We start from the raw sequence: 12,888 nt of genomic DNA, 5'->3' as shown, positions 1-12,888 counted from the left end.
GGTAAATATCCAAGGTCCTTCAATAGTTCTTGATCACTCAATGATGAGAATTCGGGTAAATATTTTCGTTTTTCTTCTTCAATGAAATTCATGAAAGAAGATTTAAGAAAAGTTGTGTTACATAAACATGTACTTCAGTTTTTGATAGTTCCCTTTGATTATTGTAGCTTGCCTCTAACACAATCTGTCTAATATTGAATAAAATGCTTTTAAATATTAATTAAGTTCAAAAAACAATAAAATGGTATAGTATATATTTACATACATGCATAATTGTCTACCATGTTCAAAATACACTGTTTAAAAAACATTTAATAAATTTACAGATGAAAGCTAATAGAAATGATTAATTAGATGTGTGTGTGTATATATATATTCGTCTTCCAAACTACATTATATTCTCTTCTTATTGTTTAATTAATGTACATTTTAAAACTATGTTTTATATCTTATATTTAATACAACAAATAAAGCTCCAATTCAATCCAATTGAGTTGCAAAATCTTCGTCAACAAATTGATATTCACCATTAGTTTTAAAATTAAAAATACACATAAACGTATTTCTACCTGTACAAATTAAAATGACAATAAACACATAAATTATAGTAATAAAAAGACTATAAAAACCTAGCAATTTAAAATAATAAAGTGTTGCCAAGTATTAGAATATATATATATATATATATATATATATTAAATACTTTTAATTTTTAAATACTAATGATTTGTTTCATTTCAAGTTTAATTGAATTGAAAATTTAAAGCTATGTATTTAGTTATTTAGAATATACATGACATGCATGGTGACGAATACTTTTTTTCTACTTGGGAAACTGAAGTGACAACCATGGTAGATTAAGTGTAAATGAAATGTGCTTGTAAATGGTTTCGAGAATGAAAATAACTATGATGAGTATGCACAAAATATCTTTGAGACCAAATTGGTGTCATAGAGTAGGACACATTTATTATTTTGCCATAATAATTGTTGTTAACTTTTTGAAAATAAAGTGATAGGAAAGATGTCTTTTTGAACTAAGTTAGAATTTTATCATCTAAAGATGGTTTGATGAGTTTGTGTAGTTTGTGGATGTGAATGGTGTTGAGTGATTTTAAATCTATTATAATGATTTAATTTTCATGTCAAATTGTTATTGCTCTTGGATTGAGATTGTTCTATTGTGGTTGCAAACATGATTTATAGCTAGTAATTCTTTGTAGGAACCTCATCAATAGTTGTTTCAAATGTTTTGAGTCTACATTCTGAATTTTTTATTTATTCATTTGTTTATTTATGAGCATACACAATATAACTTATGTTAAATAAGTTTATGATTAATAGCAATCAGATTTGATGAAAAAATATGGTTACACATAATAAATTGGTGTAACTACAATAATTGGCACAAATATGTTATAATGGATGTACTAAACAGATATTAATATTTGCATCCTTTGGAAATTAGAGTTAATTTTGACTTGGAAAAAAGTTGACCAATATACATATATATATATATATATATATAATTCTATGAAATATGTAGTCTCTCTAGCAAATAATTTGGTAGAAATTGAAAGCAATTAATAAACTTTGTGGATCCAAGAAAATGTCAACAAAAACACCCTCAACCACCCATTTTTTTTATCATTAATATATTAATAAGAATTTTTTAGCAACATAAAATAATTTTCAACATGAAATGATGTAACAATCAAAATAGAAATGATTTAAACTTCAATAAAACCTGAAAAAATATTAACATTGTCACTAAAGGTGAAATCCAAAGGGAAAGAGAAAAAAAAGAAAAAGAAAAAGAATAAAACTTGACTATGAAAGCATTTCAATCGTAAATTATTGGCGAAGAATATGACAGAATTGCTCAACTTTTTCCCCAAAACCTATGCCTGCTAACATTGAACGAACCTTTAATAAATCCTTCAATAAAATTTCTCAGATTTATTTATTTTTATCAAACACAATTTTTTTATTGTAAAATCTCGTTGTAATTATTTTGAAACCTTCCTGTCCAACTCAGCTTTTTATTCTTCCAATGCCACGTCAACCTGGAGGCCAAGTCGGCGACCGCCTTCGACTACTGGTCGCCGAAATTTCGATAATAGGGACATTCGTCCCCCTGCACCGGCCAATGGTCGGCCAAGGATCTGAGCTCAAGAACCCTGAAGCCTGGACGTGGCTCCGTGTGTTTGTGGCCCTGGATCGGGAGGTATCCGAAAATTTGACCGACTTTGAATTTGTGCAGGAAGTTCCCCTTCGTATTCGTGCTTGATTGCGGCGTCTGGCGTAATATTCTTTTGTGGGTCGCAATCTAGCGAGCCAAAATCTGTCGAAGACGGACTCGGGACGGGGTTGTTTGAAGAATTGGGGCAGGAAGCGGGAGCGGAACAAAGATTGATGATGCGCGGAGCGGGGAATATGCAGGGGCGAGGGATTTGTCTGTTGGGTTCTTTGTGAGTTTCTCGTCTGCGCGATAGGGTCGGTGATGAAGTAGCCTGGAGGAGAAAATTTGGTTTCGAGAGGTCGCGGCATCGATTTAGAGGCTTTTGAGAAGCTGGGGTTGGGAACAGAGGGGTGAGGGTTCTCGCTTGGTTTCTGGAGTCCAGGAATTGAAGGGATTTTTTTGTTTTACTGGTTGGAAGAAGCCAAATCGCGCGCGACCGAGTGTATCTGCAAGAAGGTGAAGTAGTTGAAGTCTGATACGATGTCATCGCAAAGGTCGGCAGCGGTGGCGCGCCGGCTGCGTCGCAATATCGTAAGTTTTAGTGCCGCTGGTGTTCATCGTTGTCTCTATGGCACTGAATTTGACTTGTGGTTTCTTGATTATGCATAGGGGTTTTCCTATGAACCCTAGTTTTGTCTGTATACGACATTTTGGACAGAGGAGGTGCTCAACTTCTGCCTCTCCTGATTTGTTCTCTCTCTCTCTCTCTCTCTCTCTCTCTCACAAGGGTTTATTCCGTTGATCGTACGTTTGTAGTTTCAAGTATGTGGAAATTCTTCGAGTTTTATCCTCTTGGGATGCGAGTTGTTACCTTAGCATCTAACGTCGTGTTCTTTTTGACGTTCAGCAGGAGGTTTTGACGAATCAGGTTACTTCTAGCGCCCAAGGGCACAGGAATGTCAATAGCTTGGGGCACAACAAGGCATTCTTATCTTCAGGCAGTGTAGGGCAAAATGCATCTAGAAGATGGCTTCAAAGCCTTGGATTGTTGAGACCAGGAACTGCCGATGGGGCAGTTACTAGAAAAGCGTTTGATAGGTTTGGCACCTCTCGACGAGGCATTCATGAAATTGCAAGAAGAGTTGGAAGCGGTAGTGCTCGAAGGGTTTTGCTTCAGAACATTGGAAGCAAGAGAGCGTTTTGTTCTGAAACCCCTAAGAAGAAAGGTGATCAATCATGAATTCAACCTTTGTGTACCGCTTATCAATACTTGTTTCGGAAGAGCATACCTTCATCTTTCATGCTCCCATGTGTAGAATTATGCGGGGATTTTGAGGGTATTTCCTTAGTTCTGGTAGAGACTTCTCGGCAAATGAGGAACCACACTCCATCCTTTTCATGAGAACTGAGAAACTATAGCCAATTTCAGTAGACTTGAAGTGTTTATCTTCATATTTCCAATGAAGATGTCAGATTACGCTGAGAAGTTTTGCATGTCCATATTCGATTTTTTTCGCAAGTGTTGAAAGTTTGTCTACGCAGGTTTCGAGAATTATTATCCAAAGAACAGAAAGGATCTTCCCAAAGGTCGGAATGAGCAGAAGTCCGAGCGGAAAGGAGGTGAGCTTCATTAAGATGCTCAGGAAGTAAAGCATTCTAGAGATAGTTGTAGCGAAATGGAAGTTTGAGATTATTTTGCAGTTTGGAGACTTCTGTCTTGTTGTCTCACGCACTAAATGCTGCAGAGCATGATTCGAAGCAAGAAGGCGATAAGTATTTCACAGAGACCTCTAAGTCGCAAATGCAGTCCCTTATCGCCACTGGTGCTGCAACAGTGGCCATTCTTACCACTCTTTCTATGGGCCGTAGTGATGCTCAGCAGGTACTAAATTATTCTTCACTGCCAGTTCTTGGTGTTTTCGTACTTTCAGCTATTACGAAGTACTGCCGATGTCGTCACAAAGTTAATGGTGTTGCTGTGTATGGGTTTTTTCGAGGGTAACACAACATGTGCTATTGTTTTTTGAGGTTAAGCTTGTTTCTTATTGTATGAATTTTTGAAATCTAGTTGTTACAGTAAGCGTGTTTCTATTTTTATAGCATAAATTTCTTTCCTTCTGCGTTTGAGAGTTGTGACCTAGGCTAAGTTTACGTTGGTGGCAATTTTGAAGCAGATTAGCTTTCAGGAGTTTAAGAACAAATTGCTGGAACCAGGCCTAGTTGACAGAATTGAGGTCGCCAACAAAAGCCTGGCTAAAGTCTACGTGTATACAGGTGATACAGACAGTCTTTTTTAGATTAAAGCAGGTGCATCGTTCTTTTATGACCTAATACCAAATAAGGGCTTGAATAGGCCTTTTTCAGGCTGCTCAGCAGTTCGTGTTTTGTTTCTCTTTTATTGTAGTATCAGAGTGCTTCATTGTAGCCAGTAAACAACAGAACCAGTTGCTATAAATTAATTCGGAACTTCTGTTACTATAGCCGTCTAAGTTGTTGTCTGTACAGGTTCACAGCAGGGTGCTGAAGCAAGAGTAAATAAAGGTGGTAACATTGATGGAAATATGGATGACGTGCAGACTGATTCGCGACCACAACCTGGGCACTCGAACTCTGTGTATAAGTATTACTTCAACATTGGAAGTATTGACTCATTTGAGCGTAAGCTAGAAGATGCACAGGATGCGTTAAACGCTGATCCTCGTGATTACATTCCTGTTACATACGTGTCAGAGATGAGCTGGCAACAGGAGCTTTTGCGTTTGGCTCCTACTATATTGTTAATAGCTGGCTATATCTATTTCTCACGGCGTATGCAAGGCGGTTTTGGAGTGGGTGGAGGAGGTGGTGGTATGGGTGGGCGTGGAATATTCAATGTTGGAAAAGCCCAAGTGACTAAGCTCAGCAAGAAACAGAAGGATAAGGTTTGTCTTTCTGCAGAACTAATTTAAGCTTTATTGCAACTTACTTACCTATCTAGAGGACCTTATCTTAGTATCAGACTTCATGTTCTTTAGTCTTGCACAGGGTTAGGATGAGAGATGCTGTTCCATGATGGTGAGCTATTTGCCAATAATGAAGACGTACTAGGGGTAGAGTTTTGTTTTTGATGTATCTGTTGTGTCATTACAGGTTATGTTCAAAGATGTTGCCGGTTGTGACGAGGCAAAACAAGAGATTATGGAGTTCGTTCACTTTTTGAAGAACCCCAAGAAGTACCAAGAACTTGGTGCTAAAATTCCAAAGGGAGCTCTTTTGGTTGGTCCACCTGGTACTGGAAAGACTTTGTTGGCGAAGGCAACGGCCGGAGAAGCTGGAGTACCATTTCTTTCAATCAGTGGATCGGATTTCATGGAGATGTTTGTAGGGGTCGGTCCTTCTCGAGTCCGTGATTTGTTTGCTCAAGCAAGACAGTCTAGTCCTAGCATCATTTTCATAGATGAGATCGATGCAATTGGACGTGCTCGAGGACGAGGCGGGTTTGCAGGAGCCAATGATGAGCGTGAAAGTACCCTTAACCAGCTTCTAGTTGAAATGGATGGTTTTGGCACAACTACTGGTGTCGTAGTTCTCGCAGGAACGAACAGACCTGACATTTTAGATAAGGCTTTGTTGCGTCCTGGACGATTTGATCGACAAATTTCGATCGATCGACCTGACATTAATGGGAGAGAGCAGATTTTCCGGATATACCTTGAGAAGCTAAAACTGGATCAAGATCCTATTTATTATTCTCAACGGATGGCAGCATTAACCCCTGGGTTTGCAGGTGCTGATATTGCAAATGTCTGTAATGAAGCTGCACTGATTTGTGCTAGAAACGAAAAATCAGTGATTACCATGGACCATTTTGAAGCTGCTATTGATAGGATCATTGGTGGCCTAGAGAAAAAGAAGCGGGTATGTGTTGCCGTTTAGGCCTTGAGTTGGATTTTGGTGCTTTGTGTGGGACCTCTCTCTGTATCTGGTTTTGCACAGCCTTGATTCGTAACCAAGTAAATTGGATTGGCCTGGGGGTTTTGCTTGGGCTGAAGCTGCTCATACATGCAGTACTTAATTTGTGATGCTTCTGATTTACCAGGTAATTAGCAAGGAAGAAAGGAGAACAGTGGCATATCATGAAGCTGGCCATGCTGTCTCGGGCTGGTTTTTAGAGCATGCTGAGCCATTGCTTAAAGTGTCAATTGTACCACGTGGTACTGCTGCTTTAGGTTTTGCTCAATATTTACCGAACGAGAATCTGCTCATGACAAAGGAGCAACTTTTGGATATGACATGTATGACACTTGGAGGTCGTGCTGCGGAGCAGGTATTGGACGAGTCTTTTTTTTTTTTTTTTTTTTTTTTTTTCTTTTCTTTGCTTCTTTTTGTCTTGGGTATCCTCTCTTGAAGAGGGTTGCTGTGTCTCTTGAGAAGCTTAGTCTGGCTGGTGTCATTCTATATGATAGTGCCCTGGATTTGGTCACTTATTAATTTACTTGCAATAAGAAGAGAATGAAAGTCCTCTTCATTACTCTGGATCTGATTGTTTTAAGTCTTGTTTTTTAACATTGATTATTTATTTATTTGTGTTACTTCACACAGGTATTGATAGGCAAAATATCGACAGGGGCGCAGAATGATTTAGAGAAAGTGACGAAAATGACATACGCCCAAGTCGCAGTTTATGGGTTTAGTGATAAAGTTGGTCTCCTCTCGTTTCCACCTAAGGACGACGGGTTTGAAATGTCAAAGCCTTATAGCAATGAAACAGGCGAAATCATTGACCAGGAGGTCCGAGACTGGGTGGCCTCGGCGTATGCTAGAACACTGGCCTTAATCACAGAGCACAAAGCAGGTGTTGAAGCTCTTGCCCTCAAGCTTTTGGAGAAGGAGGTATTGCATCAGGAAGATCTAGTGGCCATTTTGGGTGAAAGGCCATTCAAAAATGCAGAGCTTTCAAATTATGACAAATTTAAGCTTGGTTTTGCACCTTCTCGAGAAGACCAGGCTAAGCTAGGCTCATCGCAGCCGTCTGAGGATGGCATTTCCCCGGAGCAACCGTCATCAACTCCTCCAACCCCTTCAGGTTTAGATGGGTCCCAGCCTGTTCCCGCTATACTGTGAAGAAAATACTTAACAAGAGCTGTAGTTCATATAAACTTACAATGCGACTGGCCCGTTCAGCAATTGTAGGGTTTAGAGATTTTAGGTCTGATAAGTGTCTCTCAACGTTGAAGGTAGTGAATATCATGCTGCATGAAGCTCCTAATTGCACAGTATCCTTCTGTTGGACCTTGTTGCTCGATTTCGAAGGTGGAGGAAGGGTGTATTTTGCTAGAAGCCTTCCTGATGCCCACCAGATTTATTTCTCATGCTCTGCCATTCTGTAGAGCCTTTTATGGACTTCATACATTTAGGGTTAGTCGTTGGATCAAGATCTCTCGAAATCAGAAATTATTTATCTGCTTGGCTTGCTCATCTGGATAGCTTGACAGATGTAATCTGTGACGAGAAAGCTTGTAGATTAGCTCAAGTTTATGTTAGGGGTTAGGGATTCGAAGCATTTGAGCCTCATACGGTAGGTCTTGCTGATAATACTTGAAAATCCTGTTAGAATATTAAGCTTTTTTAGAGCTTTTTTCGTAACCATGTTTAAGAACTGGAATGAGGAGCTTTGTTCAATGCAAGCGAACGGAGTTTGTCCTCAACGTTTCCAGCGGTTCTGCAACAGCGAGTACGCGGTGACCCTGTGTTGATTATAATCAATGATGCACTGGTTAGAGTCCTGCATTAGAGAAGTGTCAATATTGTTTGAGATTTCAGGTTTGCTTCTCTGTGAGTTACATCCTCGATTGTGTTGTATGTTTGTACTCAGATTGCTAACTTTGTTTTATTCCCTCACACAGTCTGCAGCAGTGAACATTACAAACGCTTTGGATAGTGAACATTGCAGGTCATGTTACCCCTTAAATGTACGAGGCACTCGGAGCTCTTCCATAATATGGCGGCTGCACCCCGAGCAGTATCATGCAGAAGCTCGGAGTGGCAGATGCGGCGGCTGTGCAGTCATTCAACAGATTGCGAACTTGGTGGTGTACATGATGATAATGCATCAAGTTGAAAATAATACACTTATAATCACATTTAAAGTAAAGAACTGAAAGTGTGCTAACGGAAGGTTGATCTTAGGGGAATGTGATGGCAGGCAAGATTATGATGAACAACAGTTTTCTGTAACCGAGCTTCTTGGAATTCTTCGAAGGCTTTCATGCTACAGTTCCTGGTGTATTGAATCTTTTTGGCAACTTTTCCTAGTTTTTGGCCTTAGATTATGGGATGTGAACATGTTGAATTGAATCACTTGGTTTTTAATTCACGCTCTACAAAAGGCTATGCATGAATCCAGCCGTGGTTGTGTACTTGTTGCTACTTTGTTTCGGTTTATTGAATTACTCAGTATTTTCAATGTGGTAATCCAAAATTTATAATTTGCAATTGTAGCGTGGCAACTGGTTCTTCATTTATGTAAATTAGACCATAGTCATTACAAATATAAGTTTGGATTTGGCAAGAGATATATTTTATTTGAAATTGCGATTGAGTAATGTCATGCAAAAGAACTTTATTGTTTAACTAACTCAAATTAATTAAGTTTTGTTGCAAAATATAAAACTTGTGATTTTGACCTGATGCTATTTTATTGATAAAGCTCTAACGTAATGTCACGTTAATATGAAAATGTCAAAGTTAAAAGCTTTGATTTTGAAGTAAGTTTTGGTTTTTATATCTATATCTATATATACATATAGATACAAACAAACATTTATATATGCATGAAAAATAAAAGTTAATTCATCCAATATGTTTGAAAGTAATCCAAATCTTGTTCAAGAGTCATTGTAGGATTTTTTTTGGAAATAAAATTATCATATAACAAAATCATAGCATGTTGTAGAATAATTGTCTATGTGCCTTCTTTACCTTATATCTTAATATGGCAATAATCATATTCTTACATTATTTTTTCTTCACCATATTTATTTTTTAACACTACTATCACAATGCTTACAATTTGCCTTTATTGGAACTTAATAGACTTTTAAAAAAACATCTAAGAATATTTTCTAGATTTTTTAAATCATTTCTTGCAGACATTTGTAGATTGCACTATAACCTCCTTTGTGGCGTTGAAAAAAATCCATGTTACCTTTTAGGTTTTGCATAAAATCCAAATGTTTGGACCAAAGATTTACAAAAAAGAAAATACATGCTCTTTTACCTTAAAACAACCAAAATGGTGTCATTTTTTCTAGGTGGCTTTAAAACTCCTCAAGACACTATTACAGTAGTTATAGTAATCCTGTGAGACACTATTATGTTTCCAAAACCCATATGAAGTTTTGTAATAACATTCTATATAATGACATGATAAAATATTAATAAAAATAACACGTACACACATAAATATATATATATATATATATATATATATATTAGAATTGCCAATATCATACAATTGATGCTATTATTAATCACTTATTGATGATATTATGCATTAAATTTTATATTTCTTTTCCACACATAAAATAAGAAACATGTTTTTGTTTATATCATACTCTTTTCTTATATTATACCTTTTGGAGAGTTCAAAACTGTCACAGACATACACATGTAAGCCAATAATTACACGTATAAATAGATAGAAGTAAATAAAAGTAGGTAAAAGTAAGTTAATTCTATAGTATTTGATATGGAAGCTTCTTAGAAGCTTTACAGATGTTGCTTTGACTTTATAGATGTCTTTAATTGACTTTTTGGGATTAAAAACGTCGTCAACAAGTTGGCCATGTGCCATACATTTTGTTAGCTTGAAGACCAAGCTAACTATGTGGCCCATATGTAAAAAAACTTGCCTTGTAAATCAAGGCATGTGTCTTACAAAGTCAATACATATTGGAGGTCCTATAGAACGTCGCCACGTAGCCCCTAGTTAGATAGTATATATAGAGACAAGAGTGAAGCATTCTTCACTCTTATTAACTCCTTTCTTGTTTCCAGTCTAGTTTCGAGGGTCTCTAGTTTTCTTGTCTTTTGGCAATAGCCATTCCAATTTCTTTCTTAATATATATATCAAGTTATTTCTATTTTGTCATCTTTCTTTGAGAGAAGTCTCACTTGTTTATTTGTATTTATCATGTTCTTGTCCTTGACAGATTGATAAGAATACACTTACAATATCAAAGCTTTGTCTAATCTTGATGAAGAATGGATTACCTCTTTTTCTTGATAAGACATAAGCATATTAGAAGTTGCGGATTACCCTCTTTTCAACTAATATTGTCCTTAGTATTTTCTTTGTTTTCAAATCTTCTCTTTTATTTGTCTTGAGCGATATTAGACAACTTCTCTTTTCTAAGTGTTATCATGGTAGAACTTGCTAAAATAAAGAGTGCAATGGCACAAATTCAAGAGCAATTGAAGGAGTTAATACTTGCAATGCATCAACTCAATCTACCACCACAAGGAGCAACAAGATTGGCAGGAAGTGAAGATATAGAAATGATTGGAGTTGCTTCAACATCTGTACCAAATCATGTCCCTTCTCCTATGGTGGAACGCCCTTCCAATGTTAGAGAACGAAGAATTGCCCTATTTGAGAAGTTTGATGGCACCAGATCAAAGTTTAGAGGATTTATCAATCAAGTACAACTTGTGATTGAACTTCAATCCCAAAGCTATCCAATTCCAGGATCACAAGTTAAATTCATTGGTACGCTTCTTTCAAGTTCAATATTATCATGATTTTCATCTTTTCTTGAATGACGAGATCCAATATTGGATAATCTGGAGGCTTTTTTGGTAGAGTTTTGATCCATGTATAGAGAACTTGATGCAATTCATGTTGCAACCAATAAGATTCGTATTTTATGACAAAGCAATCGATCAGTAATGTTGCATGCTTTACAATTTTGACAACTTGCAACTGATACCAAGTGGAATGTTGTTGCACTTTTTAGCCAATTTCTCTACGGATTACAATATGAGGTAAAAAATTAATGCTCAACTTACTTGATCCTCAAACATTGAGTCAAGCAATTGACTTTGCTGTGAAATATGACAATCTTATTTTTAAATTTCGATGTGAGAATCGTACAAGTGGACTTCAACGTAACTATAATTCAATAGCAACACCAACATCTCTTCAATACATACATTCGGAAGTAGAGGATATGCAAATTGATGTAGTATGTTTCAAACCTCTTATTGAGCAAGAAAAGACTCGTCATCATCAAGAAGGATTGTGCTTATATTGTGGAGAACCTAAGCACACTACTCAACATTGCCCAAGGAAGCAACGCAACCATAAAATGAGGAGTATGGCGATCAAAGGAGATAGCATGTCAAAAAATGAATTTGTCCAGCTAGAATAGAGACCATGTAGCTGGAACCTTGTACAATGCCTAGTGAAGGTCCTATCCTCTCCTCAGAACCCTCTCTATGTTTTACAATAAATGTTATTCTAGGACTTAAACATCTCAAAGCCTCTACCTTATTAGATTTAGGAGCCTCAACATGTTTCTTAGATGAAAAATTTGCTAAAAGATATAGCATATTTTTAGTAAAGAAAACTAAACCTATTCATATAGAAGTCATAGATGGTCGTCCATTGTCTTTAAAAGATGTTACTCATGAAATCCTTCCTATAGAAATAGCAACTAATGGTTACAGTAGCTTTATAATATTTAATATCATTAGATCTCCTTCTAATCCAACCATTTTAGGTTTATCATGGCTAAAAAAATATAACCCTAAAATAGATTGGACTTCTCCTAGTCTTGACTTTTTTGAAAGTATAACTAAGAGTGTAGTTAATCAAGTAGAAAGTCATAAGTCTAGTATAATTAAACCTATATTTGTAGGTGCAAGTGCTTTCTTATATGCTGCAAAAAAAGGATCACCTTGTATCATTTATGCCACACCTGTTTCTACTGGTAGAAAGACTTCAAGTGGCATTCCAAACCAATATCAAGATTTTTAAGATGTATTATAGAAAAAGAATGCGGATACTCCTCCAAAATATCGTTCGTATGACTGTTCAATTGACCTTCAAGAAGGAGCACAACCGCCATTTGTACCAATCTACAATTTACCTCAAAATGAGTTGGATGAACTCAAGGAGTATATTAAAGAGAATTTGGCCAAGAACTTCATACGCCATTCCAAATCTCCAACAAAAGCTCCAATTTTATTTGTGAAGAATAAAGATGGATCATTGCGGATGTGTCTTGATTATCGAGGATTCAACAAAATCACTATAAAAAATAAGTACCCACTACCTTTGATATTTGGACTTCTTGATCAGTTGAATCAAGCTAAGATCTATACAAAAATAGATCTACGGAGAACATACAATCTGATATGCATCAAAGAAGGAGATGAATGGAAGACTACGTTTCGAACAAGGTATGGATATTTCGAATACAACATCATGCCTTTTGGACTTACAAATGCACCAGCAACATTCCAACATCTAATGAATGATGTCTTTCGGGAGTTTTTAGATGATTTTGTTGTCTGTTACCTAGACGACATCTTAATCTATTCTAAGAACCTAGAAGAACATGAACTTCATGTTCGCCAAGTATTACAAAAACTAAGAGATGCAAGACTCTATGCCCAGATAGAAAAGTGTATATTTCATACCACTCAAGTCGACTTTTAGGATA

General features: G+C 36.6%; 1 protein-coding gene across 4 annotated transcripts; it reads left to right on the top strand.

Annotated features, from left to right (window-relative positions):
* Positions 1-2,212: 2,212 nt before the first annotated feature.
* LOC112278290 (ATP-dependent zinc metalloprotease FTSH 8, mitochondrial) lies at positions 2,213-7,889 on the top strand. 4 transcript variants are annotated; one of them, XM_024511555.3, is made up of 9 exons: positions 2,213-2,773; positions 3,090-3,408; positions 3,725-3,802; positions 3,928-4,064; positions 4,357-4,456; positions 4,688-5,103; positions 5,312-6,079; positions 6,261-6,488; positions 6,764-7,889. In XM_024511555.3, the coding sequence occupies exons 1-9, from the start codon at positions 2,723-2,725 to the stop codon at positions 7,283-7,285; spliced, it is 2,619 nt and encodes an 872-aa protein (XP_024367323.1). In that variant the 5' UTR covers positions 2,213-2,722; the 3' UTR covers positions 7,286-7,889. The 4 variants fall into 4 exon arrangements, with proteins under 4 accessions (XP_024367323.1, XP_024367317.1, XP_090104420.1 ...); XM_024511549.3 differs by having other exon boundaries at positions 4,354-4,456; XM_090248294.1 differs by having other exon boundaries at positions 2,215-2,773; positions 3,093-3,408.
* Positions 7,890-12,888: the final 4,999 nt, after the last annotated feature.

The sequence above is a fragment of the Physcomitrium patens genome, chromosome 2 (assembly GCF_059467195.1).
Source record: "Physcomitrium patens ecotype Gransden chromosome 2, ASM5946719v1, whole genome shotgun sequence".
Taxonomy (NCBI): Eukaryota; Viridiplantae; Streptophyta; class Bryopsida; order Funariales; family Funariaceae; genus Physcomitrium; species Physcomitrium patens.
This window is presented reverse-complemented; position numbering and strand designations above follow the sequence as displayed.